The following is a 25,233-nucleotide window of genomic DNA, read 5'->3' on the forward strand; positions in this document are numbered from 1 at the left end:
TTTAAACCCTAAACCCATACACAAGATTCAGAATTCTACATATACAAAAAATGGCTCGTTCAATTCTCTCAGTGATTCTGCTAAATCTTATCCTTGCAGCCATGTTCATTGTTTTATTTTCATCTGGTATGAACAAAAACAACTTTCAGAAACTGAATTTATTTGTACAATAGTTTGAATTTGATTTGCATTTATTGTTCATAATTCCAAGTTCTGATAATAATGCAGGTGTTAGCAGCAAACCCTCTTGTCAAGGAGCATGCACTCAATTTCCTGACTGTGCTGGCCATTGCCAAAGTTTAGGTTACAAGACAGGACTATGCACTATAGATGTATGCTGCTGTTCCAACTCAGGTTCACTTTTTGTGTGAATGCAAATAAACAATGCATTCTTTCTATGAATTCTAAGTATTATTGAATAAATATTAGCTTAATTGCTAAAGAATTTGTGAGAAATTGAGTTTTCTCTATTTTACTGTGTTGTCTTTACTGATATATTAAATTACATTATCCAATTTAATGGTTTTTAAATTACTAACATCAACTATATATTGTTGTGCATTTCAAAAAATTTAAAAACAATAATCAGACTTTGGTTTTTAAATTTTGCCTTAGATTTTTTTCTCTAATAGAGAAAGTTTGAACAAACTAAGTTTGAGGTTTTGAACAAAGTAACTTTAAAATTTGTATATTTCATTAAAAAATTTCATGTAGGCATTTTTTACTACAAACTATTTCATTTGATTGTTTTTCTGTCCAATCAACACTATCTATTTTGATTATTTAATTAGTAAAGATGTATGAAAGATTTGAGGTTTTAAATAACAAAATTGATTACAAAGTTACATATTCAAAATAAAATAAATTAATGATATTAATATATAATATAATTCAAATTTATAACAGATTTAAATTTAAAAATTGTGCAATCTACCCTAATTTCATAAATAAATGGGTAATTTTTAATTTAATATATATATATATATATATATATATGTGTGTGTGTGTGTATTTGTTTAAATATAACTAAATATTAATTGGTTTTTAAAAAATATGGAACTTAAACTATACAATACATCAAAACAAGAAAAAATAATGAATTAAAATTAATAAATTGTGAAAATATTCTAGAAAAAATTAGTGAATATATATTTACTTATTTAATACCTTTAAGTTAAATTAAATAATACAAACAGTAAAATACATTTAATTCATTCAAACATATGATAATATAAAAGAATAATATTGTTGAATAATACGAAACATTTATGAGACTTTATTATTGTATATCTTCTTGTATGTTTCCCTTAATTTCATTAAATATTAGTTTTCATTTTTTTATTTAATGATTTAACAAAATTATAAGACTAAGTGCAACTTTTTTTTTTAACTTTTAGTTCATTAAAATACCCCGTTATATTCTCTAGACACTTAAATATCTAGGAAACAATAAGAGTATTTTTTGGTGCGCTTAAATATAAATAAGTTTTGAATTTCTTAAATCATATTTATTGTTACGGTTTAAAAATATACTTATCGTTAAATATAATCAATTTCTCAATAAGTGTAATTTGACGATAATTTTAAAAAAATATTTATGCTATAAAAATAAAAAATATCAATTAGATAAACTTAACTATTAATCTTTAATCAATGCTAAAATAATATAGTTTAGGAATGAAGATAATTATTAGTTAAGGTAATTATAAACAATAATATAATTTCTATTAATTAAATATTTCAAAAAATAATGTAATTACATTTAGGGTATAGGGTTTATATTTTAGATGGATTGAGGAACACACAATTCAACATAATATGAAAAATCACTTAAATCAATTTAGGAGAATAATGCGTGGGGTGTATGTGAATAACAATTGTGGTGGAAATTTGGAAATAGGAGAATAACATCATTTTTAATAATATATAGTAGAGTTGATTCAATGGAGATGTTCGCTATAACACAATTGAAATCATGATCTTGGATTACCAAAAATGGAAAGGGGTTACCATTTGAGTATTCTAGCTGGTGTTTGGACCCAATAAGCTATTTGAAAACTATTAAGAAGAAATCGGGCGGTTCTTAAAACTCACTTGCTTAGGACGGTACAAAGAGGTAGATTTGTGATGATTTTGTTATGTTTTGATTGAGTATGGTACATGGTAATATAGCTGGGAAAGGTATTTGGTCCAACGTGTGCAGGTGAAAAAATAACTTACTGAACTAGTACGAGGATGGAATTGGCTACACAAGCGATGGAAAGTGAAAAAAAATAGACAAAAAGGGGCACGGTAACATAAAACGTAGAGAAAGACAATTTGACGAAATAAAGATGTATAATTGTATAGGACTATGCTATGGCAGAGCACACTACAATTAATTTTATATGTTAATTTGAGTGTTGTAATAGATAGTCCGAAGAATGGAGAAATTGGATTACGCACACACTAATATATGTAATTATCATTAGGAAGAAAAACTATGTATGTATTATGGGTAACACCAGATATAACAGGTGTAGGTATTCTTTTATATGGATGACATGTAATTTATAATAAGGTTGAAATATCCCTGAAATACTCATTTATTAATTTTTTACTTGTTGTAATTACCTTTGTTAGAACTTGGATTAGTAGTTTTGGATAATTATCCTAAATTTCAATAATAAATAATATAAAACTAATAATCCAGTAAACTAATTTAATGTATATATTTCACATCCATCTTAAAAAGCTGACTTGAGTAATATAAACGTCATGTGTTAAGTTGTGAACTTACATTATAATCGTCGATGGACATGCCTTTCTAGTTTAATGGTAGGATTTTTTCCATTTTTCCATCCACAAAAAGAGGTCGTAGGATCCTCCTAAGTACAAAGAGGTGTGGGCTTAAGTTTAGATATATGTGATTCAACTTCTTTTAGTGTTATTCCAGGGGATGAATGGAGGCATTCAAGAATAATTAGGCGCATCTTTGTCCATCTTTTAAAGGTTCTTAGTACAGGTTTTGGAGGTTTCTTCTAGCTTCCTCCTCATTTGTGTATTTTCTTCCATAAACATGTTCATCTCTTTGTTGCTTCACTTCTTTATAGTGAGTTCCTTTTCGAGTTTGGTAAGTAATATCATTTCATTTGTATGGTTGTTTTGTGTTTTTGATGTTGATCATTATTGATCATATTCCTTGTCAAACGTCATGTAGTCTTTTAAAGTTCAATTTAGACTTACGATGAAAAATGTTGACACTATAGTAGATTGATAAGTAAATCTTCAAAGGGTGTACATGTCATAAGCAAATCTAGAGAAGAAGTTTCGCAAGCACATTTGTATATTCTGAATAACACTGATGAGGTGTTACCATACTTAGATGCACACAAAGACATTGTCAAATATAAGAATCCAAGACAATAAGAAAAATGAGTGTTAATTGAGCATAACATAACTTTCATGTCATGGTTTAAGCATCAAATCATGAATGATCCATCAACATATGAAACATTAACATGGCTTGCAAACAGTCTCAAGTTTGATGTTTTATGTTGTTCTGGCTATGAAGTAAATGGTTGCTTGTTTTACATAAAGTCTCAAGATGATATGAGTACAATGCAAAATAGTGGAGTCACTTTGGAGGAAGAGTTTATGCAGTTTTCAACTTAAAAGAATGAAAGTCCTGTTGTAGGATCAATGCCTTATTACAGTGTCATTGTAGAGATTTGGGAAGTTAATTATACCAAGTTTATTGTACCTGTTTTCAAATGCAAGTGGGTTGACAATAAAATTGATGTTAAAGTTGATGAATCAGGAATGACTCTGGTTGACTTTCGAAAGATAGGTTATCATGAGGAACCATTCATAATGGCATATCAAGCTTCCTAAGTTTTCTATATCCAAGATCCTACGTCCTAACACTGGTTTGTTGTGCTACATGGAAAAAAGCAACATAATGACCCAGAAGATGAAGATACAAACAATGACATTTGTTAGATTGAATCATTTACAAGAACGACGATCAATAAAGAGTACGAGGGTGTTGTTGATGTTGTACATGCAACTCGAAATGATCATGACGAAGGAATATATATTTGTATGCGCATGTGTTTCATATTTAGTTTTAGAATATATAATTTTTATTATATTTCATATTCTTGATGCTTATCATATTTGTTTAATAACAGGAACATGGCAGGTGACGAAGGTCCTCGTTCAAGAACGGGTAGAGGACCTACAAGATTGAAGAGTATGTCTAAGAAGATAAATAGAGGTGAAAAAATATCATTGCCTATTGATGTTAACATTGGTGTGGACTGGGCCATATGCAAAGAATTTTAGCAGTTATCTTAGAGTAGTTGCTTGTGAAAGGATCTTTATCTTAACTGATTCTTGGGATCACGTCAACGAGAGAAACATGATTTGGCAAGATATTCTGGTTTGTAATTATTTTTACTTTGTTCAATCTGAAGTTTGTTTGTTTGTTGTTGATGAGTAGCAGAAACCTAAGACAAAACTACCTCTGCAAAAGAAGAAAAAAAATTCTCCATTGATGATTCTTTGGCAGCATTGGTGAAAGTTGCTACAACTTTAGATACAACCGTCGTAGAGGTTCCATGGGATGCCAATGTTTTTGGAAGGCGTAGTGATGTATCCTTGTACTTTCACATGTCTGATTTGTTGGACCTTGCATCCGGAAAAATCATAAGATTAACATAACAATTTTGCAATTATGGATAATGTAAGTTCAATTATTAAAATCTTTATACTTTTGATTTATTATATATATTAGTACTAACATATTGAAATTTACGTATATTTGTGGATTATGCTATTCAATAAGGGGAAACAAGATATATATGGGTTTTTAGACCCTCAACTCATTCAATCACTTGGAAACAAGAAGTCAGAAACACAATACATCACCATTGTCTTAAAGAATGGAGGAAAATGAATTTATTTTGCTCCGTATATTCATTAGTAAGTCCATATTTATTAAATAAGTTATACTAAATTATTGAAATAAGAGAAACTAATTGATTTGTTATATAGGCGTCATTGGCCACTATTGATCATATTTGTTCAAGGTCATACCGCTGCATGGTTTTGCTCATTGCATAAGAAATCCCCTAACTATTTTAAACATATTATAGATAGGTACGACAATTTCATTTTACATTTATTATTACTTATACATTATAATAATGTTATGTGTTCAAACAAGAAATCTTATTATTTCAAAGCTTACTCTGGATATAACATGTTGAGTGGGAAGGGAAGTGCAAACGCAAAAAGACTCACTTGGATGCACCTTAAGGTATTTAAAGTATATTTGTTCACTCACTTTAATGTGTCTCATTCATTCATTTGATAACATTTATTTTCACATGCAATGTAATAGGCAATCTGGAAGTTATGAGTGTGATTATTATGTTATGCAGTGGATGTCAACTATTATGCAAGTTGAAACTGATAGAGGTTGGGATCAATTAATACTTCAATACAAAAAACACTTTAAAATTTGGGATTTATTATTCATGCACTAATTCAAAAAAAATTCAAATGTACACAGTTTTTCAATGACCCACAATCGCTAAATTCACAAGCATTAGAGCATGTGAGGACAGCATGGTCAAAATATTTTGTAACCATGTATAACACTTTAAGATTGATAAATTATTAGAATGACATAAAACTTTTTCATATATTAGCAAAACTTTTTGTAGAGTTTTATATGTACTTAATTTGTTGTATGTATTTTTCATATTTAAATTATGATATTAAATACTTTTATTTTTTGGAGATTAGATATTTTATGCAAGTTTGAGGTGTATATATATAAAATAAAACATTTTGTTTTAAAAAAAATCGACATATAATGATGGTTCCATCTGAACCGTCTTTACATATAATTTTTTTAAATTAAACACATGCACACACTTATAACGACGATTCCATGAAAAATCATCTTTAAAAATAATTTTTTTTAAAAGTTACACGTGATAATTCATTTCTAACAACATCCAAAATAATGATGTGCTCTTTTTAACGGTGGTTAATGTACTATTTTACTAATGTTATTTATATTATTTTAATTAAGTTTTAACTATATAAATAGCTTAATTCAATCCAATAACCATAAAATCTAATTAAGCCTTATTAAGTATTTACCATTTTACAATGTAATAATGTTTTATGTGATTTCAATGTCCAGTTGTATATAAGAAAAATATTACCTTATACTTAACTGTTAATCTTAATCAACGAGGAACTAATTAATTGGATATGAAAATAGTATATTTTTAATAAATTTAACATTTTAAGTATAATATAATTATATATTTTAATTCAAATAAGTTAAAATTTGAATGACCAGGACAACTATTTTAAATTTTAATAATATGTAATATAAATTATATATTTTAACTGTGATGTGAAGTTTATTTACATGTTATATAATTTATTTACATATAAAATATTAAGTATAAACAAATCTATATGTTTCTATAAAAAAATTACCCAATAAAAAATTTACCGTGACAAAGCTTTTGTCTAACATCTTTAATCATTATGGATAACTTGCCATCAAAGAGAAGTACAAGTAATCATCTAGTTTATATTTATAAATATTTATTTATTTAAAAATTATCTTAAAATAACTCACTTTTGAGAATATTAAGCATCTTTTATCATCTTGTCATTTTCTATAATACAAATTAGGAAGCTTTTCAAAATATATTATTTACACGTTTATATCCATTAATAAATTATAAAGAATAATTGCTAATATTAATTTTGTAATTACTTGTGATGATATACTAATTTGGTAGTTTTTTAAAAAAAAACATATGTAATGCTTTTATGTCCATTAATAAATTATAAAAAAAAACAATTGTTAATATTAATTTTTGTAATTATTTATAGCGTGCAAGTTTAGAAAATTTTAACTATTATATACAATTTTATGTCAATTAATAAATTACAAAAACTAATTGGTAATATTACATTTAATAAATATATTATATATTTAATCAATGCAAATGAAAAATATGTATATTATTATTGCTTTTTAATAAATATATTATATTATACAGTAAATGTTAATTAATAAATTACAAATGATATTCTTATAAATAGAGACAAATTCATATGAAAACATATATTACAAAAGTTTAAACTCTAAACCCATACACAAGATTCAGAGTTCTACATATACAAAAATGGCTCGTTCAAATCTCTCAGTGATTCTGCTAAATCTTATCCTTGCAGCTATGTTCATTGTTTTATTTTCATCTGGTATGAACAAAAACAACTCTCAGAAACTGAATTTATTTGTACAATAATTTGAATTTGATTTGTATTTATTGTTCATAATTCCAAGTTCTGATTATAATGCAGGTGTTAGCAGCACACCCTCTTGTCATGGAGCATGCTCTCAGTTTCCTGACTGTGCTGGCCATTGCCAAAGTTTAGGTTATAAGACAGGGCTATGCACTATAGATGTATGCTGCTGTTCTAACTCAGGTTCACTTTTTGTGTGAATGCAATAAACAGTGCATTCTTTGTATGAATTCTAAGTATTATTGAATGAATATTAGCTTAATTGCTAAAGAATTGTGAGAAATTGAGTTTTCTCTTTGCTATGTTGGCTTTTAAATTACATTATCAAATATAAGGATGGTTTTTAAATTACTAACATCAATTATATACTGTTGTGCATTTCAAAAAATTAAGAAACAATAATCAGATTTGGTTTTTAAATTTTGCCTGAGGTTTTTATCTCTAATAGAGAAGTTTGAACAAACTAAGTTTAATGTTTTTATATTTCATTAAATTTTTTTCATGTAGGCATTTTTCACTACAAAATATTTTATTTGCTTGTTTTTCTGTCCAATCAACACCATCTATTTTGATTATTTAATTAATAAAGATGTACGAAAGATTAGAAGTTTTAAATAACAAATTTGTACATCATAATATCAACCTATTTACGATATTTTAATTAGATTTTAACTATATGAATAACTTAATTCAATCCAATAACATTAGCATCTAATCAAGCCTTAACACAGTGTAATATTGTTTTATGTCATTTTACTGACTATTAGTATATAAGAAAAATATTTCCTTATGCTTAACTGTTAATCTTAATCAATGAGAAATTAATTAATTCAACTAATAATTAGATATAAAAATAGTATAATTTTTATAAAATTGAACATTTTTAAGTATAATATATATGATTATATATTTTAATTCAAATATTTTAAAATTTGAATGACTAGTATTGAATAACTATTTTAAATTTTAATAATAACATGTAATATAAATTTATATATTTTAATTGTGATGTGAAGTTTATGTACATGTTATATAATTAATTTATTCACATATAAAATATTAAGTATAAACAAATCTATATTTCTATACAAAAATTTACCGCGTAAGGGAGAGAGTTCAATTGTGATTTTATTGAATTTTAATAATCTTTGCAATAGCTCCATTAATGAAGTTAAGATGAAGATTTGGTGTGCCAAAAATCAAACTCAAAATCTTTTATCTACCATGTCATATTAGATGTAATTGACTAATTCAAAAGAATAATGTATTTTATTTCATTTACTCATATTCTATTTGAAGACCAAACTATGATTCACATGTCTGATACATTACTCTAGAGGCAAGTTTGATCTAACTCCACATATGCAAGTTTGATATATGATGATTCATTAAAAAATAAACATAAGAAAATACATTTTTCTAAAAGTTTTTCAAGAGTTACGTCTGGTTAAGCATAAAAATATTTTTCTCAAATAATCATATAATACATGCCTATGATAGACTTGTTAGGATTAAATACTTATAATCTCCTATTTTCTCTAGTATAAAAGGTCACATCAGATATACATATTTGCATCTAACTAACCAGTTCATAACCAAACCAAATACCAAGTTTTAAGAGTATTTTGTTCAAACCATATTTGATATTTACTCACATATTACACTACAAGAAAATCATGAAATAGAAACCAATTTGTAAAAACCAAAATAATTTTAGTTGTAACAGTAACTAAATTAGAGACCATTTTAGAAATTAAAAAGAAATTTGGTTTCTAAATTAGTTTATATTATTTTTTATTATTGTTAAATAGTTTCTAAATTGGTATCTAATTAGCAACTAAGGTTTTAACTACCAATTATTTAGTTTCTAAATTTGGTAGCAAAAACCTGGTTGCTAATTAGATAGCAATTTAGAAACTATTTAACAATAATAGAAAATAATAGAAACTAATTTAGAAACCAATTTTTTTTTTAGTTCCTATTGTAACTAATTATTTTGGTCTCTAAAAATTGGTTTTTATTTCATGATTTTCTTGTAGTGTTAACTCTACTTCAAAGGTTAGGGCAGATGATAATAACATGTATTGTAAAGGATATAAGGAGGGGAGAACACTTAAATAATAGTTTATATTGGTTCGTTTGTCACACAAGACATTCAGTTCTTGACCAGCCAACCAAGTTTAAGTAGGCAGACTAATGTTGTGAATCTTTGGGCTCGTAGTCACTTCTAGCTAACCCCTTGAATATTCTTGACATTAGTCACTCTTGACTTAATTGATTATTTTTTTACACAAGTCACTCTTGGCTAACCCTTTAAGTATTCTTTTCTCAAAACACTCCTAACTAACCTTGGATATTCTTTGCACCTAGCCACTCTTGGCTAACCAAATATTCTTTCGGAGCCACTCATGGCTTACCCTGTTAAGAAGTATTCTTCACTCAAGTCACTCTTGATTGAACCTCAATATTCTTTTCCAAATAGTCACTACTGGCTAAGATATGAAAGTTTGGTATTTTAGTGATCTACTAATCCTTGGGTCATATGACCATGAAGGATTATGTTTGATGAAAATACAATGGTCAGGCTTTCTTTCCTTGTTTAGATAATCTTGCTCTCTAGGGAAGGTAGCGTCTTTCGACGTATACAATGGTTAGGCTCACTCTCCTATGTAACTGAATAAACAATTGAAGTTTTTTTCATAAAGCTCCTTTATATCCTAGTGCTTTGATCTTAATTTTAAGCTTGAGGGTCATTCGATATCCTCTTGTCAAATTTTTTTGCTATAGTGTGCAACCTCTGCTTTCTTGGCTTAGAGGAATGCTCTTCTTTTGAGCAACATTTTGATATTATGTGTCCTCTCCTCTATCTTATTATCATTCTTCTGGATGGAAGGTTTTAAATAGATTCTAGAAAAATGTAGTTGTTAAAAGATAATTTATAGTTGTTATAGTTTTTATGCGCATCATATCAAACTTTGAGAAAAACCTGCATAGTGTTATATCGTCTATCAAACAAAATAATCGTGTCTTACAAGATTTGTTGTTTTTATAGAACTGTCATCTTATAAGTGTGATAGTGTTTTATACTTAACTATTTTAAAGAACTAACCTTGGGATGTTAGACTTTTTCCGTGGCAATCTCCATATTTTGAAGGTAGTTAAAACATGAATCTATATAAAACATGAATCTATACAAAACATTCCACAGTTTAAGTTTTCACAAACAATTTCTACTTCGTACAAACTTTCATAGATCATAAGTTAAAGTGCAAGTTTGATAGGTTATCAAATTGTTGAATATTTCTCATTAGTGAGACATATCAGTGAGATATAGTCTTTTGTTAGTTTGTTACAGAATCAATACATGTTATATCAAGATACAAGGTTTCTAGGAACAACTAAAGCTTATGTTTTGCTTATAAGAAATATAATATCAATATGTTACAAAGTAAGCATAAGCAAAAACAATAAGCGTAGACTCGAATCTATTCTTTTTAGCTTGCTCCTTTTTAACTTGCTCCCCTGAACTTAAGCTCTTTGTGATCTTCATAATGCTCCCCTCAAAATATGATTCTCCCCTCCAATTTTCCCTTATAATCTCTGCTTCCATGCCAACTTTTTATCTTTAATTTTCTTCCCTGTTTTAAGCAACATCAATAAAAGGGTGGACCAACACTTCAATCAATGTCCTCCATCCTCATCATCTATGATAACACCATTGGAGCAGATAAAGTTGTTGGTAGCAGAGGTCTGGGTCCAAGTCTTAGCAGGAATGCAATCATATTTCTACACATGGTAGTTTCTGTGATGGCTTGATTATGGCCTCTAGTGCTAATTGTGTTACAACATTGACCATTTCCAAGGGAACTTTTTTATGTAGATTCTCACCGAGGAGAGCTAAAGCTTGTTGTGTTGTCTCTGGATAAAATATGAACAAGCAAGTTAGCAGCTTACAATGTAGCCATGTTCATTATGATAAGCACAAAAATATAATTTCTTTACCTTGCTTACTTGATATTGAGTTCAAAAATATTTCAGATCAACGTAGAGGACACATGGTAGCACATGGGGATGAACATGTGACTTCTCTTAATGATGCATAAAATCGTTGCTTTCGTCTGTGATAATAAACAGACCAGTTTTCTTCTTCACTTTCAATCATTATTTCCATCTCCGTGTGTGTTGGACATATCTATGTCCATATCTAATAATTAAATCAACAATTTCTTATACTATATTTCATTTATAAATCATGATAAATAAAAGATAAAAACTATAAAATAACTTTTTTAACAATAAAGTTTACTCATATGATAGAAGTCCAAAAGGTATAATGTTGAAATAGTCATTGTTGAAAACTGTAATTATGAATAAACAAAATTCTCCTCCTGTTAAAATTTATTCATGGAAGAGTATATTTAGAAGAAACTAATGTATAACAACGTCTAGTTTATAAACTTGTATCAACTTCTTAAAGACAATGAAATAAAAATATTTTTTAAACTAAAATTAATTTATATAATAAAATGATTTTTTATAAACTAAAATTAACTTATATAGAATTTGTTTTCATCTTAATTCTTTAAAATTAAGTTTTCGATGAAACAGCTAGCTTTAACTTCGTGAAACAACATTGAATTAAACAAAAATTACAATGTGTAGATTCAAGCAAATATCATCAACTAATTATCCAATTGAAATTTGTGATACTCTATTCTATACTCATTACATGAACCTCTACAAGTGTAGTAAGAATCTTGTGAGACATGAAACAGATTCAGCTGAGTCACATATTCCCATTTCATTGCCTTCACTCTATGATCTGCTCCTCCTCAAGCTGCATGATGGACATTTATACCGTTTTAGGGTGTCAGCCTTTGCAGAGTTGATCATAACACACCTTCCATGGTACCACCACTCACATATATCGCACCCCATCCAAAGTTCATCTCCATTGTATTTTTCACCACAGCTTCCACAAAATATTCTAGCATGCTCACCTTTCATTGCTACCTGTGATTTTCTTTGTCAGAACAAAACTAAAACCACCATATTTTTTTTATATATGCTTACTTCCATTATTATTTGTTTTTATGGAACTTTTAGCATTTTCAAACCAATACTTAACCAGTCAGGAGAAACAATAGTCACCGGAAAAGGAAAGGAAACTACTAACCTCGATGGTTACACCAGATTTGCTTCCACTATCCAAGGAGAGTTTTTCCTTAATTGGTTTATTGCCACTTGCAACTTGAAAAACGGTGGAAAGAGCATTGATCAAACCAAATAGGCGTTTTCTGCCATTAGAAGTCAAGGAAAACATCGATAGAAAGAACCATATGCCAAGTTGCAGGAGACGCTAAGCAGGGTGCTACAATAAAGATATCCAATATAAGTTTTATATATTGACATATCTTGCAATTGGAAATTGAAGAAATTTCTAGTTTAAATAAAAGAGCAGAGTTGTCAATCTAATACATTGGATCCCCTCTTTAATTTTGACACTTGGATTACTATCATCTGACTATCAACTATAACTTTTGATCTATAATAAACACTTGATGTAACAATTGATATTAAAGTTAGATCACAGATTTATTCTCAATGAAGAAAAATGTTACAAATTACATCAATTATCCCACACTAAGTGAGCTAAGTTACAATCCAAAAGTTCAAAATCATAATTGAATAGATGATCTTAAGTAGAAAAAATTGTGTTCTGACAATTAACTATAGCTTTTGGACTAGTAGTAGTGAAGGCTCAATTATCACACTTAAGATCATGAGTTAAATTTCCTGTAAGACAAATGTTGATGTAAGACAATTGTTGAGGGGAGAATTGTAGCACAAATCACAGTAAAAGTCTTATTCCTGAAAGTATAACTGTTAAAGGGAATTTGTTTTATAAGGTGCATCAATTGTCTAGGTGAGATGGGCTATAACTTTTTTGACTTAGTGGCAAGCTCAATCCAATAATTCCAAGAGTGTTATAACAGTACGGTACCCCAAATAATTGATTGACAATCACCCACTATATCAAAAGATCGAAATATTAACATGACTAATTTATATGGCACACTTATGAATGCTTAAAAATCAAAATATTCAAGAAATGCATAATTAATAACCGAGCCAAAGTTTTTTTTAATAAGCAGAAAAATTATACAAAAATTAAGTTTAACTGAGTACAAGTAATAGCCTAAATACTGAAAACAGCATCATCCATATTCACAATCCTTCAATAAGATAAGAAGCATATAAAATAGAAAAGATCCTGCCATGTGACAGAAAATTGAAAGCATGACACAAGATGGATTGGCAGAAGAATCCAAATTACACCTACCTAGCCACTATTATAGGGATGCTGCATTTGATCTAAGGTTTTTTATATATGGAATTTCTTTTGACTCTTTACTCTAAAATAATGGTTTAGATGAATGTCCAGCATGAATTCCACTCATAACCATAACTTCTACATTAAATACACAGCCACAGTGAAGCGGGATTATTGCTTATGCATCTCTGTGTCAATGTTAGATAATACCTTTCATTGTGGTTAAGCCGAGTTCCAAGGTAAAAGGCCACAGCAAGCAGCCATGAATCACTATGCACAGCAACCAGAGAAAGCCAGTCCTTGCGGCTCAGGTCGTCCCTGGCAAAGTTGATTCCAAGAGCTGGCTCTGGGAGCTCTGGTGGAACTTCCTCCGATGGCAGAGCTACCTCCCAGACCCCGTTTGGATGTCCATAGAGGCACAAGTTTTCCTTACCTTAAGGAAACACACAGGAAAAACTTCAAATTTAAGGGAAGAACACAACATATTATTCAATTATTACAAAACCACATATATCAACAATCTCAACCTAACTGAAATTAAAACCAGAAAAATGAACATGGATGTTACCCTCTACTACCAGACCCAAACGCCATACAGCAAACTCAGCACTCTTATTTGACTTTCTTACGCTAACTAAACAGTACATGAACCATGCAAAACAAAAGCTCACATTTTCCCCATTACTATCTACCCTTTTTGTTTCTTTCTCAGTCTGAGTCATAAAAACCCCACCTTGTTCACTCGAACAAGCATGCAGAACAATTCACACACACCCTCAGTTTGCTTTTCACAAATTCGCAAAACATAACGAAATACCAACAAAAAAATAAAAATAAACAAATAAAGAATCCAATTTTTTTCATGTAAAAGAAACCCAAGTACAAAAATTAAGGGGGAAAAGCTGAGAAAATACCCTTTACCTGGATCACAGAGTCCGTAAAATTCATCAACGTCTAAGAAGAGAAAAAGGCACGGGTGAAAAAAACAATGAGAGAGAAAGAAAAAGAAAGAGGCATTCTAAAGAAAAGAGTAGTACCGTGAGTGAGTGCGCGAATAATAGCGTTTCTTCGGGCTCTGAAATCTCTGAAGATCTCTTCAACTGTGCGGGGTTTGGAAGCCATGCAGCCGAAGGGTAAGAGAAAGAGAAGAAAAATACAGAGTAGAAGAATGTGTATTAATGTGTTATAAATGAGGTATGATTTAATTTGATATAAAAAAAACATTTCATAAAAATTCAGTTATTTTTTAATTATTTACACTTATATATAAATATATATAAATGGATTCTTTATTATAACTGTTTTTTTATACACACTTTTTTCCTATTTTATCTTTATATTAATATTTTATTTTAATTATTTTATTATTTTTATAATTATTTAAATTTAAAAATAGAAAAAAAGTTAATATTTAATTTAAAAAAACTAAAAATGGAAAAAATTAATTATTAATTTTACTTTTATTAATATATTTAATTTTATTATTTAATTTTTAAATTTCTTTTAAGATATAATAGACATTTAAGTAAAACTTCATAAATATATCATCAATACAATTTATTATTAATATAATTTATTATTAGTACATTTTAAATTTATTTATTTTTCTTTAAAATATATATAATTTGATATTTAAAAGATACAAATACACATTTATCTATATCTTTTAAATAAATATAAATACACATATGATTATATTTAAAATCAAATAATATTATTCACATATTTATATTAAGAGTGTAGATTTATAATTTATTTTAATAAATATGAATATATTATATCTATATATATAAAAATGATTCCTTTTTATAAATAAATTTTAAGAATAATAGTATAGTTTAGTTTGGTTTTGAAAACTATTTTTCCAAAAACAAAATTATATATATATATATATATATTATTTAGCTTTACTGATACTCCTACTACTAATATCTGTGGCTCACCAAACAATTCTTTTTTTCTTCTTCCACTTTCATTATGTATTTTTGTTACTTTTTATTTATTTCACATTGTAATTCAAGTTTTATTTTTTTATAAAAATCAAATAAATCATAATACTTTGCAAACTATTTTTTTAATCTTGATAAGATAAGAATATGCAAATAAGAAAATAGCAATAAAATTTGTAAATTTTTAAAATTAATAGAATTATGAATGATATGTTTTATATAATTTAATTATTGTTATAATTTAATTAATAAGATATTCGTTAATAATAATTTTTTTTCTTTTAAATAATATGTAGAAAACCATCTCAAATATCAATATTTATTTTTATTTTCTTTAAAAAATATTTAATTTTTTTCTTTAAAACATGTATATATTTATATATATATATATATATAAATAATTTAATATTTAAAAGATACAAATACATATATTTATATTTCATTTATATGTCCGGTGGGAGAAATAGGATTTCTCCAGCCAAAGATCTTTCAACTTCATCTTCAAAGCCTTCAGAGATCCTATAAGGCATTTATGAGATAGTAGCAAATCAAACGATGTTTCCAGCATCTACCTTTAACAAACCTTCCAATGGTGAAGAAGCACTTTCCACTTGAGTAGACTTTCTTATTCAATTGCAGCTTTAAAAGTAAACAAGTTTCATCCTATTTACAATCATATTGCAGAGACTATACTGCAATAATATTATAATATAACAGAAAACTTGTTTGGAACATACTCTAAAGAAATTAGTACCACATTAATGATAATTTTTGCCTTGGTATACCAACTAACTAACTAACTAAATAGGCCTATAAAAAAAACTGATTAGGGTTTTCTAAATTTAGGTAGTGGGAGGAGGATGTCTCTTCTCCATTCCATTATCTTCTAAGCTTGTGAGCCATAGAAATTAGTCAAATTGATAAAACAAAAATGTGCTTCCCCAGACCCCAAATATATCTGTCCTCAAAATTGCTTTGTTTTTGGAATATTTGTTTGCTCTATATGAGTGGGAGGGCGTGAAAGAACATAATTTTGGCTCATGAGTTTGAGCTTGGGAAGAGAAATCCTGCAATAGAATAGAAGAGAAGAGAAAGAGAAGAGAATTGGAGGGTAATGGAAGGATTGGATGGTTTGATAGAGAGGCTTCTGGAAGTAAGGAAGAACAGGGGGAAACGGATTCACCTTCTGGAGTCAGAAATTCGGAGCCTTTGCAGCACGGCCAAAGATCTGTTCCTGTGCCAGCCAAATCTTCTGGAATTGGAGGCTCCCATAAACGTCTGCGGTAAGTGGAATTCATTCATGTTCATATTTGAGATGAAAGTGAGAGTTTGATTGATATTGATGTAAAAGAGTTGAATGATTGTTTCAGGCGACATACACGGGCAGTATCCAGACCTGTTGCGACTGTTCGAGTACGGTGGTTTTCCGCCGGATTCGAATTACCTATTCCTCGGAGACTACGTGGACAGAGGAAAACAGAGCGTGGAGACCATATGCCTGCTCCTGGCCTACAAGATCAAATTCCCAGAGAACTTCTTCCTTCTCCGAGGAAACCACGAGTGTGCCTCCATTAACAGAATCTACGGCTTCTACGACGAGTGCAAGCGAAGATTCAGCGTTCGCCTCTGGAAGATATTCACCGACTGCTTCAACTGTCTCCCCGTCGCCGCCCTCATCGATGACAAGATCCTCTGCATGCACGGCGGCCTTTCGCCGGACATGGAGACCCTCAACCAGATCAAAGCCATAGAAAGGCCCGTCGACGTCCCCGACCAGGGCCTCTTGTGTGACCTCCTCTGGGCCGACCCCGACCCCGACATCCAAGGCTGGGGCGAAAACGACAGGGGCGTCTCCTACACCTTCGGCCCCGACAAGGTCGCCGAGTTCCTCAAGAAACACGATCTCGATCTCATTTGCAGGGCCCACCAGGTCGTCGAAGACGGCTACCAATTCTTCGCCGACCGGCAGCTCGTCACCATCTTCTCCGCGCCAAACTATTGCGGCGAGTTCAACAACGCCGGCGCCCTCATGTGCGTCGACGAAACTTTGCTCTGCTCCTTTCAGATCATCAAACCCTTGGGCTTGCGAGGAAAACTCACATGACAACTTCATAATCCCGCCACACTTTCTGCATCCTTCCATGGCTTCCAACAACCCCCCACAGACCAAAATTTTGTTTTTTCAAATCCCACAAAACACTGTATATATATACCACGTTTTTCATTCTTTCATCCACACAAGTTATTAGGACTAGTGCTTTTAAGTGGAAGTAATCCACTTCCAGTAATCTGTACCAGTAGTGGTAGATAGTAGTATCATTTCGTTTTCTTATATATTCAACTTCTATATATCCTTTTCCTAACCTGTATAAAGGATTTTCTGTTAACACTGCACTTTCCACTACTTCAGGTGCACTCTACTTCTTCTTCAATATCAATATGTCATCATCTCAATATCTCGTTTGTATTTTCTGGGGTTTTGCACAGATGAATCACCAAATAATACCATTGCAGTGTTTTTATCTATGGTGACTCCCTACAGCTTATCATGGTCCAATCCTTTCTTTTTCACTTGAAACTCAGCAGCTTTGTCATGTGTAGGAAGGTATCTAACACTACACACATATTGATGCGACTCGGATACGAAAATACGTATAATCTCTAAAATCTCTAAGATATAAGACATGGGACACGAATCTATATATTATATAATTATGAATTATATAAATTATTAATAAAGATTTATGTGCACAATATGTTCTAGATTATTTTTTAGAGCAGAAATATGTTTTTCATTATAATCATAATAAAAATTTATACAATAAGTTTGATTTTTTTTAAAATTAATGTATTTTTTTTTTAAAAATTGTGTTAGAATCATACTAGAATTTTCAGAAATCCAACAAATATTTTTTGAATTGGACACTTCACGGATACGTATCCTACAAGTATCATACAAATGTCAGTGTCCGATACGAGTACTCGACATCGACACGTCATTTAAGAGAAGTATCCGAACTTCATAGGTTGGAAGTTCATATATTGACACCATTTACATATACAGGGAATACATACACTCAACATCCTAATAAATTAATATTTAAGTTATTTTTATTTTATTTTTTAATTAAAAAGATTATTATATTATTAAATACACTCAACATCCTAATAAATTAATATTTTAGTTATTTTATTTTATTTTTAATTTAAAATATTATTATATTATTAAAAGGAGCTTTCAAGTGTTTGTTTTTTTACTGTTTGGAGTTTTAAAGAAAATTTTCCAAAATAATATAAGTAAATAGTCACTCAATAAAAAGATATTAATAACTAATACTAAGAATAGTATGAATTGAAAGTTTTACGTTGAATAAAAATCAGAAAGTTTAATAACATGTATGGTTTTGTGTTAATGTTGGTATCATGTTCTTTTTAGTTGATTTGCTTTGACCCAATGTGAAACTCGTAATGATACCAAAGTGGATGGTTTGTCTTCTGATTGCCTCACACAAAGATAAACATACCTTTTTATGGTGAAAAAGTCCAACAACAATTAGGGTAAAAACAAATTGTGTTGAGATAAATGTCAGAAAGGACAAGGACAAATATGCCCCCATTGTGGTAAAGAATCACCGTAAAACTCAACTCATTCTTGAGAAGTATGAACACAATCTTAAAGTTTGGGTTGAAGATGTATCATCTTTGGTTTACTCTTGATGAAATAGAAACTAATTTTTAGAGATTAAAATAATTAGTTGTAATAGTAACTAAATTAGAGACTATTTTAGAAACTAAATAAAAAATTAGTTTCTAAATTAGTTTCTATTATTGTTAAATAGTTTCTAAATTGGTATCTAATTAACAACCAAGATTTTAACTACCAATTATTTAGTTTCTAAATTTGGTCTCTAATTTACATAGGCTGAATTCCGAGCAATGATACATGAGGTATGTGAATTCTTATGGCTGAGAACTATTCTAAATGATTTTAAAGTGACATGTGAAAAATCTATTATTCTTTTTTGTTATAATACATTAGTTATTCCGTTGCTCACAATCCAATTCAGCATGATAGTAACAAACACATAGATATAGATCAACCAATTATAAAAAGAGAAATTGGATAGTGGCCTTATCACTATTCTTATGTCCCATTTGGGCTTTAGATAGCATACTTGTTTACAACCACTGAACGATTTCATAATCTCATATGCAAGCTGAGAATGATAGATATTTATTCACTAGCTTGAGGGAGAGTGTTGTTAGTAATAGGATATTAAGTATATTGTTAGAAGTTGTAAGAGGATTCGAGAGATGTCTTTATAATCAATACTTTAGGATTAGAATTCTCTATATATAGAAGCTGAAGTATTGTTTCAAATTATTCAATTGAATAAAATTTTCTCTCATTCAGATTAACCCCTTTCAAGTATAACAATCACACTAATTACATTCTTCTTCTTCTCTATTTATACTAATTACATTCTCTTCTTCTCTATTTATAATAGTCAAATCTTAAAAATAAGGAAATAAAAAATATGCTAAACTGAATTGGAGGATTCTAAAGATATTTTTTCTAATCATAAATATTGAAATCTACTATTTACAACACTCAAGTTGGTAAATGAATATCAATCATTCCCAGCTTGCTTACAAGATCCTTGAATTTGTCCCAAGAAAGTCATTTAGTGTGAATGTTCGCCATTTGAAGTTCTGTAGGGACATGGGTGTTAGCCACTAGACTCCTATCAAGATTATCTTTGATGAAATGCTTGTTGATTTCAATATGTTTGGTCCTATCATGTTGGACTAGATTATGGACAATGCTCATGGCTGACTTGTTGTCATAGTACAATTGTATATGGATGCTAATCTTTATTTTAAGGTCATCAAGTATGATCTTCATCCTAAGTCCTTCACACACACCTTGGGGAAGGGCTTGAAATTCAGCTTTCGCACTGGAATGAGATACTCTAACATGTCTTCCACAATGAGAAATTATTCTCATTGAACTTCTCTATCTCATATTTTGTTGTCATGGCTTTAAAGCAAACTTATGCTCTTTTCACTATGAATAGTATTGTCTATTGATGAGTGTGAACCAATACACCATGTAAGTTCCAAGAAAGAAATGTAGATCACAAATAAACACACTTAACATGTATTTCCTTCGTTAGAACTTTCCTAAACATGCACTTTCAGACTACCATACCACACTCTACATACAGTAATAAGAATAATTCTTTTTTATGTGAAAGATCAGACTAGCTGCAATCACATGACATACTTAAATAGAATTAGGTGGCATGATTTGGAGCAATTTCCTTCACTTAAAGTGGAGCTTAGCATGAGACAGGCACTTTGCCTACTAGGTGATTGAATCTTGATATTCAGAAGTCATTGTGCTCATCAGATTATCTTGTTAATGTAATTAATTTCATAGGCTCTTACAGGTTGTGTAAACATGATTTAGCTATGTGCATTTTGTCCTACATCACAAAATGAATCAATTGAAACCTCTTCTCACTCTTATTTCTCTATACTTGTTTCTATCTTTCTTGCCATCTCATTTCTTGCTTTTCAACATTTTACCATTGCAATCTTATTCAGGAACCATGCTGTTAGGGTGTAGTACCATTTCTTATATCGACTACTCATAGTTATTACTTCTTTAAAAAGTGTTTTACATGCAGAATTTTCTCTACTTGCAATGCCTTGTAAGATTAAGGAATGCTAGTTATTTGCACCTTTTTCTAAATTTAGTTTCATGTGGAGAACTGAAAAGCTACTCAAACCTACTAACTAGAGCAAGAGTTGAATAATTTAGAGAGTTTCAAATGAAATTGATCTACTAAGAGAACATACATATAATTAGAGAAATTTCTTCTACGATTTTTTCTTGTTTAATATATAATATAAAAAAAATTCTTAAAAGGTTTGTGATTATGCATAATTGTTGTGATACATGCAAAAAAGAAGACTTTTACTTACTGCATTCCCAATTTTTATCCAATTATAGAATTATTATATTTTACAATAATTACTTATAAAGTCATTTCCTGAAGGATTAAATGGGTTAGTGTAAAGTTTTACCCAACTTAAACCTAATGTTTACTTATTATCCAAATATAATTTTTTTTTCCAAAAAATTGTTAACCAAAATAAAAGCCATAAAAGTAACTTGTAGCTTTTGAAGAATTAAATTCAAAATTCAAGATTATTCGTCTTATCTCAACATTTTTTTTTATCAGCAATGAATTAATAGAATAAAAAGGGACACTTAAGGGATGTCCCAACCCTTATACAGTTACTACACCTAACATAGGAAAAGTTAAGGATGAACCATTATAGGATACATCACATAGAATACGTGGTTGCCGCAATGAGCTTTGACTGCATAAAACCAGTAGAGCTATGTTGCTGGAGTTACCATACTGCTGAGATGCCTTTGGGTAGCTTATGCCCCTGTAGTCACCCTGCATAAAGCCACACACCACGTTGATCACTTTGTCATTTTGACGGTCTTCACATCTCCAAGACCGAATGCCAACACACATAACAGCCCCAACAGTCCTTTGTTCCACTTCTCCCCTTTGTTACATTCACCACCATGAACACCTCCACTCCACCCCCCAGCCCCATCAGGACAACCCAAAACAACATGTCCTACCCAATCCTCACAGAAAAGTTTTACTGCTTCATACCTCCCCTGACAAGTAAAGAGCAGGATCCCCTATGTTCCTGTGCTCACAGCATAGATGACTGCTATGGATAGCGTGGTAAGCATGGCTTTCCTACAATCCTTACTCCATACCAATCCATACATGCACCATGTTACGTAACAGTCATATACCCCGCTCATTATAGTGCTCCCCAAACCAAGGCAACAACCTCGTCGAGCATGCCCAAGCCATTCCGCTGAACGATCAGAACCAGAGCCTCCATCCATCCCAGTCGCGCCTTGGCTTACGCCTATTTAACACAGCACCTGCAATCCAACGATCTTACCACAAATGCTAAATGGCCTACAGATTTTTCAATCTTCCACAGACCCTTCTGCCTTTCCTGTACCGGACTTTACTTTGGAGGTCCATTACTTATAGCTCTTGATACACAAAATTGGGTTTAAAACCCAATCCACAAAAGAGTAATTGAACCTGCATACCTTATACTTCATCCACAACCATGATTTCAGTTGAGCTTGCTGGAACATCTCTTTAGCATCTACAACTCCTTGCTTGAACGCGACCAAGTTCCTATGTTCCCATACACTACGTACTATAGCAGTCCAAATACCTTTCCAAATCAAGTCTTGTTTGTTACTGACCTGAATCAAAGTGAAACTTTCAAAGTGATTACTCATAACATTGTGTTGAACAAAAAGGATGCCTATCCATCTATGACATAAGTCCCAAACACGCACGACCACTTGACACTCCAAAAATAAGTGATGGCTGGTTTCAATTTTAGAATGGCAGAACTCGCATAAAGTGGATTCCATCGTCACCCCCCTCCTACTCAGGCATTCTCTAGTTGGTAGTCTATCCAGTAAGGACCTCCACACAGTGGTCAGAACAGAGGGAAAGGCCTTGGCCTTCCAAAGGAGGTCAAAAACAGCATTGCGGGTGCCATCTCCTCTTATGCTCGCATAAGCTGATTTCACTGAGAAACACCCCTTATTGTTGATCCCCCATACCCGAGTGTCTTGCTCCTGCCGTGTAATAACAGCCCTAGAAATATATGAGACTAGGTCCGTTTCCATCACCGACTCCCACTCGAACCTGGCCCGCCTCCATCTTAAGTTCCATCGCCAAACGTCCCCTTCCCACATGACTACCTCTTCCACTGTTTGATTCTGATTACATGATATGGTGTACAATTTGGGGAACGCGAATTTGAGATTGGTATTCCCGACCCACACGTCATCCCAGAATTTCACTATGTCACCGCACCCTAACCTCCAGCCCATTTCGGCTTGGAACCATCCCTCTCCTCCTCCCTCCATACAAACTTTATGTAGGTCCCTCCACCACCAAGACTGCAGCTTAATTGGTGGGTTCGTCCCCTCGCATCCTCCTCCATATTTCGACTCCAAGATGTCCTTCCATCTTCCTTTTTCATCCGAGAGCCACCTCCACTTCCATTTTGCCATCAGAGCATAATTGAAATCACGTATATCTATGATCCCCAGCCCTCCTTCCTGTTTTGGTTTGCACACATTTTCCCAACTGACCCATGAGATCGATTTCTTTTCCTTCCCCCAGCCCCACAGAAACCTTCTTTGAATACGCTTGATGTTCTTACAAACCGAAACAGGTGCTTTGAACATGGAAAGGTAATACAGGGGTACTGCTGTAAGCATCGATTTAATAACACAGATTCTACCTGCCATTGATAAGAACCTCCCTCTCCACGTGCTTAGCCTGCTCTCCAACTTATCAATGACTGGCTCCCAGAACTTCTTGCTCCTCAGGTTGCCTCCTACCTCAAGCCCTAAATACTTGAAAGGTACTGTCATCTCCGCACAATTCAAGGTCCTCAGATAATAGAGGATATTGTTCCTATGCACATTAATACCTGCAATCCTGGACTTGTGGAAGTTTATCTTGAGGCCTGACGCTACCTCAAACCCTCTGAGGATAGCCTTTAAAGTCACCACATTGCTAAAAGAGTCCTCACAGAAGAAAAGAGTGTCATCAGCAAACTGTAAGATACTTATCTCAACCTCTTTTCTCCCGACCCTCAAACCGGATAGTAAGTTAGCCTACACAGCTTGCCTCACCAACCCTGACAAGCCTTCCGCTACTATCAAAAAAAGAAATGAGGCAAGTGGGTCTCCCTGCCTCAACCCTCTCTCAGGTTTAAATTCGTATGTCGGGCTCCCATTCACCAGCACAGAGATAGAGGCACTTTCTAGACAGCCCTGGATCCATCTGATCCACTTCCTATGAAACCCCATCTTTCCCATCATATCGTACAGAAACTCCCATCTAACCGAGTCGTACGCTTTTTCGAAGTCGACCTTTAGGCATAGCCCACTTTGCCCTCGTCGTCTGATGTCCTCTACCACTTCATTAGCCATTAGAACGTTGTCCAGGATCCCCCTATTCTTCAGGAAAGCCGACTGACAGTCGTCAATAATCGTGGGTAGCACTTTCTTAATCCTTTCCGCCAACACTTTGGATATAATTTTATACATGGCACCAACTAGGGAGATAGGTCTGAAATAATCGAGAGACACAGGATTCCTTACCTTAGGAACAAGTGCAATGAATGACGCATTGCATCCCTTCGGTATACAACCTGTTTCATGAAACAACTTCAACACACCCAAAAAATCTTCCTTTACTACCTTCCATCCTTTCTTTAGGAAGTTGAAGTTGAACCCGTCAGGTCCCGGACTTTTTGAGCCTTCACATGCCACACCGCATCCCTTACTTCCCTCTCAGTGAATCCCTCAATCAGACTCAGGTTGTCTGTCATAGATAAAGACTTAAAATCAACTGCATCGAGTCTTATCCGTAAGTCTTTTGTTGCTCTGAACCTATTCTCAAACCATCTTCTTGCTTCGACACGTACCGTGCTTGGTTCCTCGCACCACAAACCTCCTATCTCGACGCCCTT

At 31.5% G+C, this 25,233-nt stretch overlaps 3 protein-coding genes and 1 long non-coding RNA gene across 4 annotated transcripts; 2 read left to right on the forward strand and 2 right to left on the reverse strand.

Moving 5' to 3' along the window:
* LOC137805760 (uncharacterized) lies at nucleotides 1-456 on the forward strand. The gene is made up of 2 exons (XR_011080234.1): nucleotides 1-126; nucleotides 229-456. It is a non-coding gene; the product is annotated as an uncharacterized lncRNA (long non-coding RNA).
* An 11,495-nt stretch (nucleotides 457-11,951) lies between these two features.
* LOC137806299 (PHD finger protein ALFIN-LIKE 1-like) lies at nucleotides 11,952-14,800 on the reverse strand. Its single transcript, XM_068606325.1, has 5 exons — nucleotides 14,698-14,800; nucleotides 14,582-14,614; nucleotides 13,871-14,093; nucleotides 12,503-12,623; nucleotides 11,952-12,339 (listed from the first exon to the last, which is right to left on the reverse strand). The coding sequence occupies exons 1-5, from the start codon at nucleotides 14,780-14,782 to the stop codon at nucleotides 12,142-12,144; spliced, it is 660 nt and encodes a 219-aa protein (XP_068462426.1). The 5' UTR covers nucleotides 14,783-14,800; the 3' UTR covers nucleotides 11,952-12,141.
* Nucleotides 14,801-16,295: 1,495 nt separating this feature from the next.
* On the forward strand, nucleotides 16,296-18,086 carry LOC137806298 (serine/threonine-protein phosphatase PP1-like). Its single transcript, XM_068606324.1, has 2 exons — nucleotides 16,296-16,892; nucleotides 16,980-18,086. The coding sequence occupies exons 1-2, from the start codon at nucleotides 16,724-16,726 to the stop codon at nucleotides 17,711-17,713; spliced, it is 903 nt and encodes a 300-aa protein (XP_068462425.1). The 5' UTR covers nucleotides 16,296-16,723; the 3' UTR covers nucleotides 17,714-18,086.
* A 3,822-nt stretch (nucleotides 18,087-21,908) lies between these two features.
* On the reverse strand, nucleotides 21,909-25,092 carry LOC137808830 (uncharacterized). The gene is made up of 7 exons (XM_068610110.1): nucleotides 24,996-25,092; nucleotides 24,387-24,912; nucleotides 23,174-24,272; nucleotides 22,775-22,936; nucleotides 22,618-22,674; nucleotides 22,130-22,318; nucleotides 21,909-22,085 (listed from the first exon to the last, which is right to left on the reverse strand). The coding sequence occupies exons 1-7, from the start codon at nucleotides 25,090-25,092 to the stop codon at nucleotides 21,909-21,911; spliced, it is 2,307 nt and encodes a 768-aa protein (XP_068466211.1).
* Between the last annotated feature and the right edge of the window lie 141 nt (nucleotides 25,093-25,233).

This window comes from Phaseolus vulgaris, chromosome 3 (assembly GCF_000499845.2).
Source record: "Phaseolus vulgaris cultivar G19833 chromosome 3, P. vulgaris v2.0, whole genome shotgun sequence".
Taxonomy (NCBI): Eukaryota; Viridiplantae; Streptophyta; class Magnoliopsida; order Fabales; family Fabaceae; genus Phaseolus; species Phaseolus vulgaris.